The 21,347-nt window shown below is 45.4% G+C and overlaps 1 protein-coding gene across 1 annotated transcript; it reads right to left on the bottom strand.

Moving 5' to 3' along the window:
• Positions 1–122: 122 nt before the first annotated feature.
• LOC118839961 (zinc finger protein 883-like) lies at positions 123–13,501 on the bottom strand. Its single transcript, XM_036747475.1, has 5 exons — positions 13,387–13,501; positions 12,056–12,289; positions 8,023–8,149; positions 6,806–6,901; positions 123–2,336 (listed from the first exon to the last, which is right to left on the bottom strand). The coding sequence occupies exons 2-5, from the start codon at positions 12,086–12,088 to the stop codon at positions 787–789; spliced, it is 1,806 nt and encodes a 601-aa protein (XP_036603370.1). The 5' UTR covers positions 12,089–12,289; positions 13,387–13,501; the 3' UTR covers positions 123–786.
• Positions 13,502–21,347: the final 7,846 nt, after the last annotated feature.

The raw sequence follows: 21,347 nt of genomic DNA, 5'->3' as shown, positions 1-21,347 counted from the left end.
TGTATCATGGTTAAACATACATGGGGGCCATAAAGGTGAGGTAACACAGGCTTGCTGGGTCTGCTAAAATAATGTATACAAGTTTTCTCATTGCTTTGTTCAGACAGACAGAGCTTATGCTCTGACTCGTTGTACGTACTTCATAGCATTTATTCACAGTAGGGGCTCTCACTGGAGGATGGCAGGCTTTTGCTGATTGACAATTGGGATTGACAATTAAGTAAGCTAGCTTAGCTATGCTTTATGGGAAAATAATAAACAACATGAATTTTTCTATCACCTAGCTCTCTTGCTTTCTTCAACCACATTTTCAGGTGTAACACAGGAGAACACAGGTCCAGGTAAGGGAGGCCACGAAGGGGCTTTGGTGCCTGAGGAGGTCCTGGCTGGAGGAGGCAGGACTCCAGGTCCTTACAGGGAGCCAGCACAGCTGGTGGGACAACACAATCTCTGTATGGGAGCTGGGGGCAGGGGGACAGGACACTTGGGTCCTGATAGGGAAGCTGAAGGAGGTTCTCCTGGGTCCCTAAGGGGAGGTCTCAAGGTCGGGCAAGTGTGAGTCAGTGGTAAAGCTGGGGAAGGTGCCCCAGGACGTTTGGGAGGGGCTGGGGACCCTGGACAGAAGGCAGTGGCAGGGAGCTTGCCAGGGGACAGGCTTTTGGGAAAGAGGAGGCCTCCTAACATTGAGTCGATATAGAATTTGGCCCCAGAATGAATCTTCTGATGTCTAATGAGCTCTATACTCCATTTGAATGCCTTTCCTCATTCAGGACAGTGATGAGATTTCTATCTATTATGAATTCTCCGATGGGAGATAAGGGATGACTGTTGTCGGAAGGTTTTACCACACTTGTTGCATTCATAAGGTTTCTCTCCAGTGTGGATTCTCTGATGGAGAACAAGATGGGAGCTGAGTCTGAAAGCTTTTCCACATTGATCACATTCATAAGGTTTCTCACCAGTGTGGATCCTCTGATGTAGAGCAAGTTTGGAGTTGAAGCTGAAAGCCTTTCCACATTGATTACACTCATAAGGTTTCTCTCCAGTGTGGATTCTCTTGTGTTCAGCAAGATTGGAGCTCTGTCTGAAATTCTTTCCACATTGATTACATTTATAAGGTTTCTCTCCAGTGTGGATTCTCTGATGTTTAGCAAGGCTCGAGCTCTGTGTGAAAGCCTTTCCACATTTATCACATTCATAAGGTTTCTCTCCAGTGTGAACTCTCTGGTGTAGAGCAAGATGGGAGGTGTTTGTGAAAGTCTTTCCACACTGATTACACTCATAAAGTTTCTCTCCAGTGTGGATTCTCTTATGTAGAGCAAGTTTGGAGTTGCATCTGAAAGCTTTTTCACACTGATGACATTCATAAGGTTTCTCACCAGTGTGGATTTTCTGATGATTAGCAAGACTTGAGCTGTGTCTGAAACTCTTTCTACATTGATTACATTCATAAGGTTTTTCTCCAGTGTGGATTCTCTTGTGTTCAGCAAGATTGGAGCTCTGTCTGAAGCTCTTTCCACATTGATTACATTCATAAGGTTTCTCTCCAGTGTGGATTCTCTGATGTTCAGCAAGGCTAGAGCTGTGTCTGAAAGCCTTTCCACATTTAACACATTCATAAGGTTTCTCTCCAGTGTGGATTCTCTGATGTTCAGCAAGACTGGACTTTTGTCTGAAAGTTTTTCTGCAATGATTACATTCGTAAAGCTTCTTTCCAGTGTGTCTTCTGTAATGTAACTTAGGGTATGAGTTTTCACTGCAAACTTTACCACATTCATGACACTCATGAGAATTCTCTCTAGTATGAATTCTCTGAAGGAAAATAAGGGATGACTGTAGCTTAAAGGCTTTACCACATTCATTACATCCATAATGTTGCTTTCCATTTTGAATTTTCTGGTGGTCAGTGAGTTCTGAATTATGACTGAGGTCCTTCTCACCTACATTACAGATACCAAGCATTCCTCCAGTATGGCTGTTCTGAGATCTAATTAGTTCTGAATTCAAGCTGAAGGTCTTCTCACATCCATAAGTTTGCACTTTAGGAAGCTTGTCATGAGACTCAACTACCTCTACTGGTTCAGTAAAGCACTCCCTATATTTATGATCCTGTGAACAGCAGTCCCCTGAGGTCATTTTCTTACACTGAATTAGGGCTGAACATTGTCTGACACTCTTTCCATCTTGATGAATTGCACAGTGACTCTTTTGTTTTTTCTCCATCGTGATATCTGAGTCACAGGAACCAGGTTTTATGGATCTTTGCTGTCGTGATTCTTCTGAAGAAATGTTCAACTTGGCAGTAGCCTTCCTCATGTCAAGCCTTGTCTCTCCATCTGAAGAAAACAAAGAAATATATATAGTGACACATACTCATATACACAAATACATCCTCTTCCCTCCATTGACACAAAGTAACTGATCTGTAATCTGTTTCCCTAGGGAAAAAGAAGTCCTCAGTCATTTGAAAGTGCCGTTAGTTCCCATGCCCAGGATGATTTAATTGACAAAGAGCTTGACACACAATAATATTGGATACTCACAACAAGTCTGCCACACAGGCAGGACCAGCATGCTTATGACATTCCCAACTCAAGCCAGGAGCTCATGATGACAGAGTGGCCTGACCAAAAAATCTAAAAAATTTAAAAATCTAAACATTTCTTATCCAAAAGCAGTAACTCTCATAAAGGGCCCTGATTCTGTCATCCTTCTCTCAGGAAGTGGACAGCACGCTTCACTATTGGTCCTATTGAAGCCTTCGCTTTTTGGTGGCTGAAAACCCTTTGGGTCTTCATCATAATGGTCTATGGGGTTTGAGCTAAATATTCTTTAATGGAACCTTGAAGAGGAAACAATTGCCCCGTTTTGTTATAAATATTCTAAGATAAAAATAGAAGACATTTTCCTCTTGGACAACAGGCATACATATGTTTAAGTATAATAGTTTTCTTTCTGCAGTGATTCCAAACTACAGTGATCAGGCACCCAGTGATTACACCAAACCCTGACCACTTCTAAGTGCAACATGTTCCTTCAGATTTTCAATCCAACAGCAAATTGTTTCCCAAGAGCCAGAAAGGTCTGAAATTCAAGTGCAAATTGATTCCCAGTGGATGGTCCCAGGTATGCACTTGTGGTCATTTGATTGCTGTCACCACACTACAGTAGCCATTTCCAGGTGACCTTGTAAGCAGATATCATCAGCAGGGTCACCACTAGATCCAGGTGTTACAAATACTTGCACAGATGGCAGGCTTTTTGGAAGCCATGACACCAACATGGACCATCACAACCATTCTACAAAAACAGTCTTTATATTGGTCCTCACTACAGTCTTACGGCTATTTTCTGATTTGGATTTGTCCTGTACTTAAGTTAACACTCTTCCATCGAGCAGCTTTCCAAAGGAATTCGTTGGCACCATGGGTCAGTCATCTAGAAGAGTTTATGTGAGAGCAGAGCCCGTGTGCCAGTGGTAGAAAGAAGGCAGTTATATCTGAAGAGATTCTTTCCTTAGAAAAGTACCTTGTTTTCTTTTTTTACATATAAACATTGTTAGAAAAAAAAACCCATTACATTTAGCATTTAATACAATACTTACCACTGGTCAGTAGAAAAACACCTTTCCTATAACACCTCACAATCCACGTTGTTCATTTTGTTGACTGCATAGAGCCAAAAACCAGACATTCCCGACTCTCAGCAAGATAACTCATAAAATTCTCCTGCCATTTCCCACCTCATTCACGTCTGAAGGAACAATTTCACTGCATTCTGCTTATAAACCAAAATACAGCTGGTGGTACAATAGATAGAGGGTGGGGTCTGAAAGCAAGAAGACCCAAATTCCAGATCAGAAACTTACTAACAATGTGACCCTGGACAAGTCACAGTGTGGCCATTTGCCTCAGTTTCCTTATCTGTAAAATGGGGATGATAATACCACCTACTTCCTAGGATTCTCACAATGATCAAATCAAACAATACTTGTAAAGTCTGGGCACAGATGAGGCTCTATGTAATTGTTGGCTATTATTATTGTTTTCACTATCTTCTCCTCAGCTCTGCTCTCCTTTGTGAATTGCCAATGTCTCTGCTTGCATATATTTAAGTCCCTGCTGAATTTCATGTGTTTCCTCACCAAAATACCCTCTTTTCCCTGGATCAGCTAAGACTGAGGCTTGTGATCTGTTGCTTCTTCTCAAACCATCTCCATTTTCCATACTGGATTGTAAACACCTTAACAGGGATGGGCTTTTGCCTTTCTTTGTATCCCCACAGCTTAGCACGTTGCCTAGAACATAGTAGGCACTTAAGAAACGTTTAGTGATAGACTATCTTGGCCCAGGCCCATTAAAGGCCCCGACCTCTACCACAATCCCTGGAATCTAGTCTCTCCCTTTTGGTCACATGCAGGTTCTGGCCTCAGTCCTGCCTTCTGCCTCCTTCTTTCACCTTTTAACCCACAAGGAGTTACCTTTGTCTATTTCTAATGTGGATGGGACCTGAGCAGACCCAGTACTGGTGATCCCAAAAGTTGCTGGAGGGTGTCCTGCTCTGGGACACCTGGGAATCTCTACCTCGATCTCCCTAGCAGTCACTTACATGGATCTGGCCAATGATTCTCCAAGAATGGAGACAAAGACTGGACCATAAAGATCATGAAAGGAATTTGGGTTGATGACTTATGCAAGCCTCAGCCTTGGATTAAGGTAAGACACTGGTCATTGGAACTACTCATGTGCTGCTGAATGAAAAGAGAGAAAACCATGAAACCAGGTTACCTGGGTCCACTACAAATTTTGGTAACATTCTCTCAGCTGGGCCCTGACTGGGACAAGGCAATCCTCTGACATCTCCCTGACTCCCATTCCCACTCACCATACCAAATCTTTTCATTCCTCTCAAACCCTTCCACATGGCTTACTCCCACCAATCCTCTCAGCTGAGAACTTGGCTTCATCTTTCACTGAAGCAATTGAACATTGACCAAGAATTCTCCTTATCTCACAGAAACAGATGCCTTCTTTTCCTCCTTTATCCTTTTCTCTCAGGAAGAGGGCCCCCTCCTGATTGACAAGGCAAACATGCCCCAGTGATCCCATTCCATCCCATCTACTCCTCCAGCATATTCCCTACTCTACCATCTCCATTTTCACACAAATTTTCAATCTTTTCCTTTTTATTGGCTCCTTTCCTACTGCCACAAAGGAAACCATTTCTCCTTGGGCTTCAAACAACGCTCACTTTATCCATCCATCTCCAGTAGATATAATCCTATGTCTCTTCCCTTTCATGGCTAAACACCTAAACATGGCCACCTACACTTGGGTTCTCCAACTCCTTTCCCCTTACTTTCTATAAAACTTTGCATTCTGGTTCCCAACTTCACTGGTCAATTGAAACACCTCCCTCTAAAGTGGCCAGTGATCTCCTTATTGCTAAACCAAAGGTCCTTTACTCAGTCCTCATCCTTCCTGACCTCTCAGCAGCTTTTGACACCATCACTCATCCCCTTTTCCTTCATACTCCCTTTCTTCTAGGTTTTGGTGACACTCTTCTCTTTGGGTTCTCCTCCTACCATGTTCCAAACTAACCTCGTTATCTTTCCCCCAACTCTCCCATCTTCCTACTTTTCTAACACTATCCAGGTCACCCTCCCCATTGTCCAGACTCATAAAAGAGATGTCATCCACTGCTCACCATCTCTCATGCTCATATCATTGCCGTCCATCCATCTTCAATCTCTTGGAATGTCCTGTTGATTCCACCTTGGTATCATCTCTCACATACATCTCCCCTTCTCACCCAACACTGCCACCTTCTAGGTTCAGAGCCCAACTACCTCACACCTACAGTGATGAAAAAGCCTGCTATTTGGTCTCAGTGCCTCAAGTCTCTCCCTAGCCCAGTCAATGCTCTATGGAGCTGTCAAATTCAACTTCCTAAAGCTCACATGTGGCCATGTCACTGCCTTCTCAATGAACTGCAATGGCTCCCTAGTGCCAGGATGACATATAAAGTGCTGCATTGGACTGTTAGGAACTTTCTTCCTCTGCCCCTTTCCTCCTTTTCCAGTCTTCTTTCATCTCACGCCCACCCCACATATAGTATAATGCAGAAGCAAAGGCCTCCTTTCTATGGTTGAACAGGACAAACCATCCCCAGTTTCCATGGGCTTTCCCTGGCTGCCTCTTATGCCTGGAATACTCCCCCTGGCTTCTCTGAAGCCCCAGCTCAAGCCCATCCTCCACAATAAGGCTTTTTCCAACTCTCCTTAATCTAAGTGTCTTCCATTCCTTGACCAGCTCCAAATTAACCTGTATCTAGTATGTTTTACATGGCTCTGTCCATGTTGTCTGGGAGCTCCTTGAGAGCAGGGGATGTCCTTTGCCATTCTTCGAATCCCCAGCACTTAGCAGAAGGCCTGCCACAAAGTAGGCACTTAAGAAATGCTTGCAGACTTGAAGATAGTCTAGTAAACAGCCTGTATCAGACAAACTAGAGCCTTTCTAGATAACTTCAGGAGAGTTCCATGACCCAATGTTCCAAATAATGGATCTTATGGGATCATAGTTTTATCACTGGAACAGAAGTGAAAGGCTGTGGAGTCCAACCCCTTCATTTCACAGATGGGGAAACTGAGGTTCAATGACTTTCTCAGGATATTACTGCTAAAAAGTGTCTGAAAAAGAACTGCATGCCAGGTCTTCCTGTGCTGGAGTGTAGCATTCCCTTCACTGTGACATGTAGCTACCCCTTGTGATAACAGCCCTCACTGACCCACTCTCCCCTCACTCACCTGGACAGGAGGTTCTGGGGTCTTTTTGCTCCAACATCCACATTGCTTCCCCTTGTCCTAAATGGGAGATCAAACCTTCTCTGGGAGCTGGAAGTCCTAGGCATGGAATAAGGAAGGGAGGAGGATGGAGAGACACTGGTAACTTAGCTCTCTCTGGGGAAAGGGGACAGGAAAGGAGGGTCACAGGAGGGTTCCCAGGATACCAAAAGAACCTCTGCCATGATAGTTACTGTTGGGAGCCATGGTGGGGAATGGGAAGGAGATCATGTGCAGGCCAATTTGGAAGCAGGAAATTCTGTTTTCTCCACTTCCTTCATAAAAGGATGGACTGAACCCACAGATTCCATTATCTGGAAGTTAAGAGGCAGCTGGCAGTACAGTGCAGAGAGACTTTGTCCTGGATTCAGGAAGCTCTGAGTTCAAATTTGGTCTCCAACACCTATTAGCAAAGTTCCCAAGGCCAATCACTTAACCACTATTTGCCTCAGTTTCCTCAACTCTGAAATGGGGATGATAATATCATCCAAGTCACAGGCTTGTTATGAGGATCAAATTAAATAAGATTTTTTGACACAATGCTGGCACATAGTAGGTATACATAAATGCTTATATTCCCTTCCCTTCTCTTCCCATCATTTGTGCTGGAATTCTGAGGATTTAGGAAAGAAACCCAAGGACACCTTTGCAATACCAGGCATCTGATGGTAAGGCCAGGAGCTGTGAGGCCCAAATTTGTGTTTGTCAACAAGAAGAACCTTCCAAAGACCAGACCCTACCCAAAGGGGAAGAGGTTGCTTTGGGAGGAAGGGGCTTCCCTTCACTGCCCCTCTCCAAGGAAAAAGCTGCCTCAGTAGTTTTCAGAGATTTGGCAGACCTAATCCATGTTCAAGGAGAGGTCAGACTAGGTACAACTTCTGACATCACTTCCAAGTCTGAGATTCTTCAACACTGGCTTGATCTTTGACCTCAGGCTGCCTAGAACCAGTAAGAACCAGTAACCTTCAGGGGCAAGAAAGGAAACCCTCAGCTCCCTGCTACACACTGCTAAGACCTTTTATAGGAAACCAGGCAGCAGGAGGACCCTGTCTCTTGGACACAAGAGAGCTACATTTTGGCCTTTCAATCACTGAAAAATGCTCCAAACCCTGAACACTAGGGAGACCAGGAAGGCAGTTCCTTTGATGGTCAATTCATAGCTCCAGGGGAAGTGTCCTTACCCAGGAACAGCAGGCTCTGGGCATTCTCCAGCATGACCTCCTTGTACAGCTCTTTCTGAGAAGGGTCCAAGAGGCCCCACTCCTCTGGGGTGAAGTCGACAGCCACATCCTGGAATGTCACCAGCTCCTAAACCATCAAATGTCACAAGACTTAGACTGACAAAGACTTCAGAATTCATCTGGTCCAATGTTCATCAATTTCTAGGAAGAAACTGAAGCCCAGAGAAGAGATGTGGCCAAAGGTCACACCCTTGATGAGTGCCAGAGCCACTATTCAGAACGAAGTCATGGAAACCTCAATGGTATGTTGAGAAAAGCTTTTTATGCTAGCAGTTGGAATAAAATAGAGATATGTGTTACTAGGAATTGCTTCTCCCTATGGTATCAGAGAAGTTCTGTTATCTCTCAGAGATACATGAGGGTCTCTGGAGGAGAAAGAGAGGTGATGTGAAATTTCTTCCTCATCAGAATAGGCACAAGTGATATGTCATAAAGACAATTCCATGAAGAGTTGGTGAGATGCCAGAAGGTGTTGTCTAAAACTCAGGTGGGGGCAGGGGGGAGGGAGTTTCCTGTGATCACTGAAGAGAGCATAACAAAGTCTTATCTAGATGAGAACATAAAAAAGGATTCTTGAGAGACATTAATCACAACCTGGACTGAACTAAGCAGTATGAGACTACTTCCAGTGAAGGGGAAAAGAGTCCTTGTTATATTGAGGGCTTCAGGTGGCTGCAGGTATGAGGTGTCTCCAAAGTGTCTCCAGTCTTTGCTTTATGATTGCTTTCATTATGTTAATGGCACATATTCATTCTTTGTGATTATTTAGTTATAAAGGAATGAGTAACCAAGAAGGAGAAAGAAGGTTCTTTCATTTACTAGAAAGGTCATATTTTTATTAACCAAGATTCTGGTTTTGTCTAATCCATAAGAAAGACATTGCCAACTTCCTTCCTTCCCCATCCTCCCACATCCACAGGCTGGAACCATGACTTCTAAATCTCCATTTAAGGAGAGAGCTCAGCTCACACATCCCCTCACTTCTCACATGGTGGCCCTACCTTTGGGACTTCTCTGACTGACCTCTCTACCATGCACCAAGAAGCTTGTTATTGAGATAACTTCCTCATCCTGGACCATCTCATCGGTCTTGTTAATGTACCTCATCTCTACCCTCTGCCTCTCTGATTAGAGAGAGGAGCCATGAACTTTCACTTAAGGAGAGAGCCCTGCTGGCCCATCTCATTTCTGACATGGCTGCACCACTTTGGGACTTAATCTAACTGGCTTCTCCACAGGGCCTCAGTGTCTGGGATCTTGTCCCATCAACTTCACTTTGTCTGTTTTCTTCTCCATTTGATTGGCCTGGCACATAGTTCATGCTTAATAAATACTGACTATTGAGGGAATTGAGGGGATTAGGACAGCAAGTGGTTAATTGTGGGACCTGAGTGAAACACACTGACTCCATCATGTGATGCAATTCTGGAAATAGTTCATTTTCCTTTCTATTCAGTTATGGGTCTAGTCCAACTTCTGTTTGTGAAAAAACCTTGATTCAGTTGTGCAAATTGGGAGAGAACCCTATTGAATTGTTTGAGCCTAGCCACGCGCCTTTACCCACTGCTTGGAGATCCGTAACCAGGGACCTCGGTTGTGCTGCCCAGAAACCCAGTCAGACCCAGAGATTGATGAGATGAGTTTTCTCACAACTGTACATCTCAAGCAACCCCATTCTCAATTAGTTGTTGCTTCCATGTTCCTTTGTTCACAGGTAACGGGGAGGTGGAGACTCCCTTTTCTGATTTCAGGCAATTTCACCTCTTTGGTCTGCCAGTCTCAGCTTGGAAAGTTCCTAATTTTTCATCCAACTCCAAATCGGATTCTCTAATATGTGTTGTTTCCTTTTAACTAATTGGCCTTATCTGATTCGTTGTTTTATTGTATGATCATCTGTCTCCCCCTGTATTCAGGCCTAAGGGGAGGAGGTCTGGCCCCGTTTGTCGGCTGGATTGGATTGGCTGGATAGCTTAATAAATCGAGGTGCTCAGGAGATCGAACCTTGGTTCCCCAGTCACTTCACTTTCATTCACCACACTGCTGACCTCCCACTCACTCCCACTTCAGCCCTCCCTCCTTACTGCCCTTTCACAGCCAAAGCCATTCAAGCTGACCTAGCTCTGCTCCCAGCCTCCTTTCAGACGTATCCAACATGATGTCCAGTGCCTTAAACTCATCGTGTCCACAAGAGAACTGCTTACCTTCCTTTTCACTGCCAAAGGCAGCATCATGATCCACCAACCTATGCCTCCTTCTCAACTCCCACTTCTCTTCCCTCTTACCCAATCTGCTGCCAAGGCCTGTGAATTATGCCCTGCAACATCTCTCAAATGCACCCCCTTCTCTCCTCTGATACTGCAACCACCTGGGTACTGGCTCTCATGGGATCACCCTTGGACTGTTGCTATGGCCTGCTGCTGGTCAGCCATCCTCAAGACTCTCCCAACTCCAATGCATCCCCCATTTGGTCAACAAAGGAATTTTCCTAAATCACAGGTCTGATCCTGTGACTCCTCTCCTCAATAACCTCCAATGGCTCCCTGCCACCTCCAGGATCAAGTACAAATTCTCCTGCATTCAAAGCCCACCATGACCTAGACATCACCTGGTATTCCAGTCTTCTGAAAGCTGTATTTCCTGCCACCTCCTCATTGACCCAATGACACTGGCCTCCTTATTATTCCAGAAGAAGACACTCCATCTTTTGGTTCAGGGCAGCGTCTGAACTCAGTTCTTCCTAACTCCAGACCCAGCTCTCTAACCACTGGTGTCCATGCCTTTCTGATGGTATGGGTCACTCTCAAGTGGACTCCAAAACCACAGCGTATCTGTCTGGTTGCATCCTGTGCTGCCTTATCCAGGCTGTCCCTAGCAAGGACCCTGACAATTCTCACAACAGGACCAAATGAGACAATATGTTAGGGGCTCCCTGCACACAGCAGATGCCACATGACCAGCCCCAACCCCTTCTTCTCCCACCTTCTCCACTCCACTTCCTCTTTGATTCATGGACACTGGCCTCCTGGCTGATTCTTGACCAAGACCCTCCATCCCCTGACCTCATGCCTTCCCAATGGCTGTCTCTCATGCTTGGAATGTCCTCCCCCTCACCTGAGCCTCCTGGCTTCCTTTACTTTTCTGCTAAAATCCTACCTTCTGAAAACAAGCTTTTCTAGGTCCCCAAATTGCCTAAGCCTTCACTCTCAGGATGCCCCCCACTCATAATGTAGAGAGCTTGTTTGGCACAGCTGCTCACAGGTTGCCTCCCCCATTAGACAGGGAGCTCCTTGAGGCCAGGGACCAGTTTTTCCTTCCTTTGTATTCACAGTAAGTTAGCACACTGTCCCTGCCCTTTCTAAATGCTTGTGGACTTCACCTAAGAACAGGTAAATGGGAAGGGTTCAGAGAGACCTGGGAAGATGTGTGTGACTGAGGCAGGAGGACATGAACAGCACCAGGAAGACAATCTCTGCTCTGCTGACAGCACTGCCAAGGACCAGGGCTGGGGGAGCCTCCAGGGCTCTGCTCCAGGCCTGGCCAGGCAGGATTCTGGACCTTCAGGGGCTAGACATGGATTAAAAGAAACAAAGAGGAAGGGGAGAAGGTATGTGTGTGTGTGTGTGTGTGTGTGTGCACTTGCAAAGGCTAGCCCTACAAAAAGAGAGCAAAGACATGATCCCTGAGGAGTGCAGAAGGATGAGTGAAGTAGTGTCCTTGTCAGGCAGTGAATGAGGGAGGACATTGGGGGAGTGCGGTTGTTAGTGCATGAGATGCCAAAGTGCCTTGAATCAGTTCAAAACCCAGAAGGAGAGAGCAGGGCAGTGTTGTTACTCCTGTATTCAACTTCATACCTACTTTTGTAAAGAAACAATCCATAGGTGAGGTATTACCAGCCTCACAGACAATCCTCTGGGTCTCTGGAAATGGCCTCTTTAGCTGATGTTGGCCAAGTCTGAGGACAGAGTGCACTCACCTGGGCTGGGGGTCTGCAGCTCCCAGGGGCCATTCCCTCTGGCTCCAGGCTCCCTGCTTGGGCCAGGCCTAGGTGCTTGGCAGGGTGAGCTGTGGAGGCTGAAGGATTCCAGGGGGCATGAGGTCTTTCCCTTCACCTTCTGGGCAGGAGCCTGCCCTACAGAGATTTACAGAGGGTGGAGTCCCACAGGAATTACAAAGACTCTGCACCTGCCCTCAGGGGAGAGATGCCAACCTATGGAGGGAGAGAGGCAGCAGAAGGTCAGGTTTAGGAATCAAGATGGTCTAAACTGGAAGACTACTCCCCTCCCCCATTCTCCTACCAAGAACCAAGAGGCAGAAGGGGCTTTGGGATCCCAGGTGGGAGGAGACCAGCCGGAGCCTCAATGGCTCCTGAATCAGAGCTCTCCCTCCAACTGCTCCTCTGCCCTCCCTGCTTCCCCTCTCTCCAACAAACACCCAAACAGAATCTAGACAACAGACTGACTGCTTGAGGACAGGGAGGGCTCCAGGATGGAGCTACCAGGAATGACCAGGGCAAGCCAGAGGTGGGAGACACAATCCTGTCTGGTATTTAGTCACCTGGCAGGTGCCTGAGGGCTCAGAAAACAGTGCAGGCAGGGGAGGAGGCCTGGGTAAGGAGGAGACAGGACACTGTAACACGGGGGAGTAGAGGGGACATCTGGATGACAGAAGGGTTCCAGAAGGGCAGCTGAGCCTGGGGAAGAATGACTGTGTCCTGGATCTACTTAGGAGCTGGGGAGAGTTCCTGGGACCCTCTTTGGAGCTTAGGCTTGGAGGCTGCTCATCTGGGTCCCTGGAGGGAAACTGGAGGCAAGGAACCAATGCCTGGGATCTGATAGGGAGCCAATAGGAGAGCGCAGGTCCAGGTGAGGGAGGCCAGGCAGGGACTTTGGTGCCAGATCCTAGGGAGGTCCTGGGGGAGAGGAGGCAGGACTCCTGGGTCCTTGCAGGGAGCCACTGATGCTGGGGGGACAACCGAATCTCTGAACGGGAGCTGGGGGCAGGGGGACAAGACACTGGGGTCCTGATAGAGAGGCTGAAGGAGGTCCTCCTGGGTCCCTATGGGGGAGGGCTGAAGGTCGGGCAAGTGTGACTCAGTGGTAAAGCTGGGGAAGGTGCCCCAGGACATTTGGGAGGGGCTGGGGAGCCTGGCCAAGGGGCACGAATGGGGAGCCAGCCTTGGGAGGGAGCAGGACCCCTGGTGGCCTGGAAGACACTCAGCATGAGGTCAGACATGGAGGATAAAACCCCAAGGAAAAGGCAGCCAGCAGAAGCCGAGGGCTGCATAGCTTCCTGGCTCAGACCTACCTGGAGCTGCAGGCACATGGCTGGCTTCCGGAAAGCAGAGCGATCTCACCTCCTAGCGCGGGCAGTGATTTCAGCTCCAAAGGAAGAAGGCAGCTTGATCTTAGCTCTGAGGGCTCCTGCTTCCAATCAGCCCACCCCCTGCCAGTCCAGCAGATACCCCAGTATCTCCCTTTCCTCCAATGGCTCCCAGAGCCAGGGCCTTAGACCCTGCCTCCCTCGCCTCCCCAAGCCCTGCCCTCTGTCACATGGAATGCCTTGGCCACTGGGATGAGCCCTCTCCTGCCCTAGACCCCTCCCAGGCCTCAACACTCCACCCCGGGGCTCAAATTCCACTAGGGTCCCCACCCACCAGGATGGCCAGCTGGGAGAGTCCTGCTTCCACAACCTCCCTCCTTCCCTCTCCTCTGGGACTCAGACCCTCCTCCTGAGCAGAATCTCCTGGTCTTCTTCCAGCTATTCCCCCCACACTCATCTGCTTCCAAACTACGACACCCAGACCCTCCCTCCCTCCTGACTCTCCCAGACATTTCTCTCCCCCATATCCCTCACCCCACCAGGTATGTGTCCTTGACCTCCCTGCAGTCTGGACCCCAGACTTACCGACCCGAATTTCACTGTCTCTTCCAGCCTGAAGGTTGGGGGTCAGTGGTGGCCGGGAGGGAGCAGTCGGGGGCAGAAGGAGCTGAGTCCATCCATTCGGGCAGTAATGGGATCAAATCTAGACCTGGCAGTGACCCCAGAGGTTCTCAAGCCCAGCCCCCTCATTTTACAGAGAGGGAAACTGAGCCCCAGAAAATTGAAGGGAATAGGCCAAGGTCACCCAAGTCATAAATGTCGGAGGCAGAATTTGAACCCTGGCTGGACATCGAGTCATTGACTTTCGCCTCCACCTGGGCCCTCCTGGACAGAGCCAGCTCAGTTCTGAGATCTGCCTTTGGGCGTCACTCTCCTGGGGACCACTTCCCCAGAAAAGAAAGGAGCCCAAGCCCGGCATTTGAGACTCCCTCTGACCTGGGCTCACCTTCCTACCTTCCTCCAGATGAGTCATATTTCAGCCTTTCTGGACTCTTCATTTTGGTGTCATCATTGGGGCAGCTCGTGATGCCGTAGAAGAAGACCTGAGTTCAAATCCAGCCTCAGACACTGCCTAGATGTGTGACTCTGGACAAGTACCTCTATCCCTGTCTGTCTCTGTTTCCTCAGCTGTAAAATGGAACTCCCAACAGTACATCCCTCCCAGGGTGGTTATGAGGATCCAATGAGACAATAATTGTAAAGCATTTAGCTTTGGCACACAGTAGGTGCTGTATCCATGCTTCCTCCCCTCCCTCTATCCACCTTATTCCAGATTCCTGTAATGCCCTTTCTGCCTCCCTCTCTTCCTAGTCCACTGATGCCTTCTTTTAAGTGCAGCACAGATGCATTTGAACCAGGGAACCTGTCCCATCCCCCCATGCCAACCCCCAGAGCCACAGTGGGTGCTCCCTGGATGTTTCATAATTTATAAATTATATTATGAGGTTCATGGCCTCAGTTTCCCTTTTCCAATGCTCTCCATTCCCATTGTAGGAGTCACTGCCTGGTTTCCCTGGTTCTTGATCTGAAGTTCCATTAGTCCCCTAAATATGCATTCCTGCCAGACCTCTCCTCTTTGCCATCTCCCCTTCAAGTGGAGCCATCCCAAAGACAAAAAAGGACGAAGAAGAAAACCAGCAGCTCTGGGGAGAAGGGGAGGGATAGAGGGAGAGAATTTGCAACTCAAAAATTTTTTAAAAGAATACTAAACATTGTTTTTACATGTGATTGGGGGAATATAAAATATTAATTTTTTTAAAATGTGAATATAAAAAAGTTCCATTTCCCTTTTAAACACTTTAATTAAAAGAAACCTGTTATCTTAAGTTTATGAATTCAATTTCCTTGTAAGTCACTTTTAATTGAAAGAAGCCTGTTGTCTTTACATTACTGGCAGTCCTTAGACAATTAGCGGAAATATATTATCTCTTAGATTCAGAAGTTTAGCTTTTCTGTGAATCACTCCGTGTCAAAGAAGTTTGTTCCATTAACAAGCAGATGGACTCTATCAATCAGCCTTTCCTGACAGCAGGATGGAAAGAAGGATTGTTGCTAGCCCCAAATGTCCAGCTAATCATGTTTGGTTTGCTGCCTATGATTTTCTGACTTTGTAACCAATAATATTGTTTTCCATCTATGGTGCGCTCTGTTCTTTGATGTGTGCTTCCCAGTAAAACTATAAACAGGCTAGCTCAGTCACCTTGTGGTCTTTTGGCTTGCCAAGGAGCTTAAAGACCTCATTTATCGGTGATTGGTAGTGTTGCCAATAAATTGATCGTGCTTGGGGGAAAAAAAAGGAAAAATCATAATGGATGATTAAAAGCTGTTTTATGAAATCTGCTGGCGTAAATCAATATATCACAGATGTATAAAAAAGCAAACCACAAAACCAGCAATAACATTTTCAGTATTCTGAAGTTCTTCTTCCTGATGGTTTTCCAAGTCTAGGACAAAATACAAATATTGCTCCTGTCTTCTGTTCACTGTGCAGAAACCAAGAAAAACCTAGCTCAAGACAGTCACAGCTTAGAAGCATTCCCATAGCTATGTTAAACTCAGGGGGAGATATCATTTTTTAAAAAGGAATACTTAAAAAATTATAAAAAGTTCTCTGTAAAAAAGATGATCGTCTCAGAAAATGAATAATCCCCTTTGTCTTTTACCAGTCCCAAACATCATTTTTATTTTACAAAAAACTTCCTACTTTCTAATGCATAACTCATTATTAAAACCTTTGCTGCTATTCTCACAAAAAAGTCACATGATAATGTAGATTCAGTGATTAGTATCATGCTTTTCCTCAGCAAAATCCCCCTGCCTATAAACATTCCTGAATCACCAGGCGTCAGTCATCTTCCATAAATATTCCTCTCAATCAGTTCTCACAAAATGAATGACTCTAGATTCTATAGTATGGTTTTATTACTACATCTAAGTAAGCTCTTTTGCAAAGGAAAACCAAAGGATTATGTATGTAGACCCCTGCCTTAAAGAATCAACACCAGCCCAAATTCACCCAAAGCCCTCTAACCCTGACGAGGGCACTAACCTCCCAAGAGATATTAGATCATATATTGACAGCGGGAAGTCACCTTAAATGTCATCTGGTCACTGAAGTTGAGCCAGAAGGGGAGGAGGACTGCAGGAGGTGTCAGGCCCATATCTCGCTAAGAGTGGCTCCTCTGACATCTTTGGGTTCCAGGCAAGTGAGGGAGCCACAACACACCCCTCTCATGATGACAGCACCCCTCCTTTGACTTTAGCTAAACATTGCCCAATGCACTTCTCTCCCTGTCCATTTGCTTGATTGTATCAGATTAGCTTTTAATATAGAGAGCTAGGCCTCCTTCTTTTGCCTATTCCACTTTTTTTTAAATCATGTAAAACTATCTAGTCCTGGGTTTCAATTCAGCAGCCCATGGTCTAGTTGTGGGTTTCATCTCACCAAGTGTCAATATTATCCTTGAGGGTGAGGTCCGTTTCACCTCCTGGCATCACGTCCTCTAATTCTCCTTGTTTGTTGTGTAAACTTTGGATATTATTTTTGTAGATATTTGACACTCTGGGTTCAATGACTGGCTCCTTTGTGGATGCTGTCTTGTGAACTTCTGCTCTTTGTCCATCTTGTTCACAACTCTGTTTAACTGTTGTAACTTGGGGAAAGGGAGAATATACACATTCTTCTCCCTTCCCATCCTTTTACTTTGAGGTCCTTTTAAATGAAACATGTCATATAGAAAATAGAATCTTAGCCTTTGTTCAGTGTATTTACGTTGATAATGAGGCTGACACACACATTACCAGAGCTGCTTCAGTGTTTGGGAGGCTCCAAAGGAAAGTGTGGGAGAGAAGAAGTATTAGATTGACTACCTGTATTGTTAATGTATTTTTTTGCTTGATGGGAAGATCTTTCTTATCCATTAATAGGCCTAGGTGACCTGCTTAAGTCACATGGAAGCCTAAGTCACATGAGTCTGGGTCACAAGGGTTGTGATGCCCTCCGACCCTGAAGAAGGGTATATATACTCAGAGGTTACCATTTTGCTTTGGGGCTCATTTGTGGGAAGAGTATTCATGTGATGTAGCCAGATGAGACTCTGGGTAGCTGTTGAGGAGCCCTCCAGCTTTGAAAACCCAGATGTTGGTGCTTCTCTTTCTGGTTACTAACTATGTATCTATTGCTATGGACAGACAGCTAGAAGCCCTGTCTGCTGATTTGTGTTATTTGCTCTGTTTATATAGTTTCTGCTTGTAAAGTCTGTTTCTATTTGCTCTGAAGTTCAGGGTGCTGACTTTTCCCCTGAACTAAATGAATGGTATACATATGTCTAATTAAAGTAAAATTGTTGACCCCTTTAAAGTTGCTTTCCTTTAGAAAAGCAGATCAAAGAATCTGTGCTAGCAGCCCTCCTGTGTGCTGATGCTGTTGGTCTTACATCCCCACAACAGCTGTAAGCAACATTGTTTTTATACTACCAAACTGAAAGTCTACAGAGCTGTTGTGCTGACCTCATTATCATATGCCTGTAAAACCTGAACAGTCTACCAATGCCATGCCAGGAAACTGAATCATTTCCATTTGAATTGTCTTAGGAAGGTCCTGAAGATCACCTAGTAGGATAAGGTACCAGACACTGAGGTCCTTACTTGAACTAAACTGCCAAGCATTCAAACCCTACTGCAGAAAGCCCAACTCCAATGCACTGTCCATGTTGTTCAAATGCAAAATGTACTCTTGCCAAAAAGATTATTTCATGGAGAACTCTCACAGGGCAAGCGTTCACATGGTGGTCAGAAGGAAAATACAAGGACACTCTCAAGGTCTCTCTTAAAAACTTCGGAATTGATTGTGTGACGTGGAAGACCTCTCACATGACCTCTGGCACAAGACCTCTCAGCATGGCGTTCCCACATCGGAGAAGGTGCTGTGTGCTCTATGAGCAAAGCAAAATCGAAACAGCTCAAAGGAATGGCTGGATGCACAAATTTAGAGTATCCACCCTAAATGTTCACATGGACTATTTGTGCCTGACCTGTGGTAGAGCATTCTGAGCTTGTATAGGCCTGATCAGACACAGTTGGACACGTTGAAATGACTTTTGCATAGTGATGTCAGTTTGGTCCTCTTCGAGAATGAAGGACAACCAACCAACCAATACCTCTTTGTAATTCTTTATCTAGAAATCCAAATCATATTCTCAGAAACCTCCTTTGTAAACCAACCAAGCACATCTGTTCTGCTCATTTGCATTCTGTAATTCAGTGGGTAACAGTGAAGAAACCCCAACCTGTGCCCCCACTCTGGTCTTCTAGATCATTGGTAATACTTGTAAAGTTAGTTCTGGGAGAATCAGCAGAATGCTGGATGACCCAGTGGATGAAGTATTGGACTAGAGACAGGAAGACTTAGTCTGATCTGACCTAGGACACTCCCCAGCTTGATGACCCTGAACAAGTCACCACCTCTGTCTGTCTTATTTTTAATGGCACTGATCTCCCAGGGCTGTTGTGAGGATAGAGTGAGATAATATTTGTGAAGTGCTTCGCAAGGCTCAACATAGCATCTAGAAACGCTTTCAGCACCCAGGAATGGAACTTTTTGCTTTCCATGGTGAGGTCCTCTGTTCTTTTCCAAGGTTTCCTTCATTTCTCTTCCTTCTTAAGAGTGTTCATTTGGATTAGTATACTTCAACTATCTTCCCCTTGATGGAAAAATTAGAATTAAACATTTTTCCTGAACTGATTTCCTTTCTTCCCAAAAAAATTTTCATTTATTTTTAGTTTTGAACATTGACTTCTATAAGATTTTGAGTTCTAAATTTTCTTCCCTTTCCTTTTCCCTCCCTCCCTGAAGATGGCATGCAATCTGATATAGGATATACATGTACAATCATATTAAGCATATTTCCACGTTAGTCATGTTGCAAAGACAAATTAGAACCAAAGGGAAAAATACGAGAAAGAAGAAATAAAAAAAGAGAAAACAGTATTCTTCAATCGACATTCAGACTCCATAGTTCTTTTTCTGGATGTGAACATTATTTTCCATCATGAGTCTTTTGGAACTGTCTTAGATCCTTGTATTGCTGGAAAGAGTTGTCTATCAAAGTTAGTCATTGCACAATGTTGCCGTTACTGTGGACAATGTTCTGGTTCTGTTCACTTCACTAAGCATCAGTTCATGTAAATCTTTTCTGGGTTTCCTGAGCTCCACCTGCTCATCATTTTTGAATTTTTAAAAAAAAAAATTTACTTATTCATTTTAAGTTTTCAACATTCACTTCCATAAGATTTTGAGTTCCAAATTTTCTCCCCCTCCCTTGTTTCTCCTACCTCAAGACAACATGCAGTCTGATACAGGCCCTAGATATACATTCATATTAAACATATTTTCACATTAGTTATGTTGTAAAGAAGAATTAGAACTAATGGGAGGTACTACAGGAAAGAAGAAACAAAACAAAACAAGAGAAAAGGAGAGCAAATAGGATGCTTCTATCTGCATTCAGACTCCAAAGCTTTTTCTCGGGATGTGGATGGCATTTTCTATCATGGGTCTTTTGGAGTTGTGTTAGACCCTTGCATTGCTGAGAAGAGCTAAGTCTATCAAGGTCAGTCATCGCACAATGTTACTGTTACTGTGTACTATGTTCTCCTGGTTCTGCTCACTTTGCTCGGCATCAGTTCATATAAGTCTGTCAAAGTTTTTCTGAAATCTGCCTGCTCATCATTTCTTATGGAACAATAATATCACATCACAATCATATGCCACAACTTGTTCAGCCATTCCCCAATGGATTGGCATCCCCTCAATTTCCAATTCTTGGCCACCACAAAAGGACTTGCTATAAATACTTTTGTACATATGGGACCTTTTCCCTTTTTTATGATCTCTTTGGGATACAGACCTAGCAGTGGTATTGTTGGGTCAAAGAGTATGCACAGTTTTATAGCCCTTTGGGCCGAGTTCCAAAATGTGCTCCAGAATGGTTGGATGAGTTCACAACTCCACCAACAATGCGTTAGTGTTCCAATTGTCCCAATATCTCCAACATTTATCATTCTCCTGTTTTGTCATGTTAACCAATCTGATAGGTATGATATGGTAACCTGAGGATGTTTTGCCAGGGAACAGCATGAAGTACCCACCAACCCAGCCAGCCTGCTGCTCCCTTTCTTGGAAGGGATGAGACAGAGCTCAAAAGAGAAGCAAAGCCTATGTGTGCTATCTTTCTAAGTCAAAAAACCATTCACTCAACCCTCCTTCTATCCATTCATTCCAAGCAGCTGGCCCTTTGTTCCCCTCCCTGTAACCAGGAGCAACATTTGAAGGCCTAGCCTGGGCTCAAAGAATAGTACTGGGTCACCCAAGAGAATGAGAGAAAAGAAGTCCCCTGGGGAGATTAATTAATTAATGCCCCCTAACCCTTTCCTCCTTCCTAGGCAGGCAGAGGGGAGGAGGAAACAGGAAGGGAGGGAGAAAGAGAAGGATTAGAGGAGATGAGGAAGAAGGAAGGAAAAAAGAAAGAGAAGGTAAAGAAATCTTTTCCATCCACCTGACATCATTGGTACCCTCACAACACCCCCACACCCTCATGCCTTGCAGGCAGAGGGCCAGGGCAGGCAACAGAGAGCTGCCTTGCTGTTGCCACTGCTGCTGCTGCTACTCACCTCTAGATGGGAATAAATCAGAAGGAGAGGAAGGAGCCCTGAAGACCAGGGATGGGCCTTGGGTGGGCAGGCTGTTCCCCAATCCCAAAATCCATCTATCCATCTACACAAGGGTGTGCCCTGGTATATGGAACCATCCAGCCACACACCCACTGAACTCCTTACCAGGCCTGGCTGGGACATGGTGAAGAGTGGTGCAGAAGACCTAGGGACAG

The sequence above is a fragment of the Trichosurus vulpecula genome, chromosome 2, assembly GCF_011100635.1.
Source record: "Trichosurus vulpecula isolate mTriVul1 chromosome 2, mTriVul1.pri, whole genome shotgun sequence".
NCBI classification, from domain to species: Eukaryota; Metazoa; Chordata; class Mammalia; order Diprotodontia; family Phalangeridae; genus Trichosurus; species Trichosurus vulpecula.
The sequence above is the reverse complement of the archived record's forward strand: the minus strand, read 5'-3'. Positions and strand labels throughout refer to the sequence as shown.

Excerpts from the sequence above, each read along its gene's own strand:
- LOC118839961 (XM_036747475.1), bottom strand. The coding sequence starts at position 12,088 with ATGGCCCCTGGGAGCTGCAGACCCCCAGCCCAG. Across the intron at positions 6,902-8,022 it reads CCAGAGCCTGCTGTTCCTGG|GACTTCCAGCTCCCAGAGAA; the intron begins GTAAGGACACTT and ends TTCCATGCCTAG. Across the intron at positions 2,337-6,805 it reads CCCCAGAACCTCCTGTCCAG|ATGGAGAGACAAGGCTTGAC; the intron begins GTGAGTGAGGGG and ends TGTTTTCTTCAG.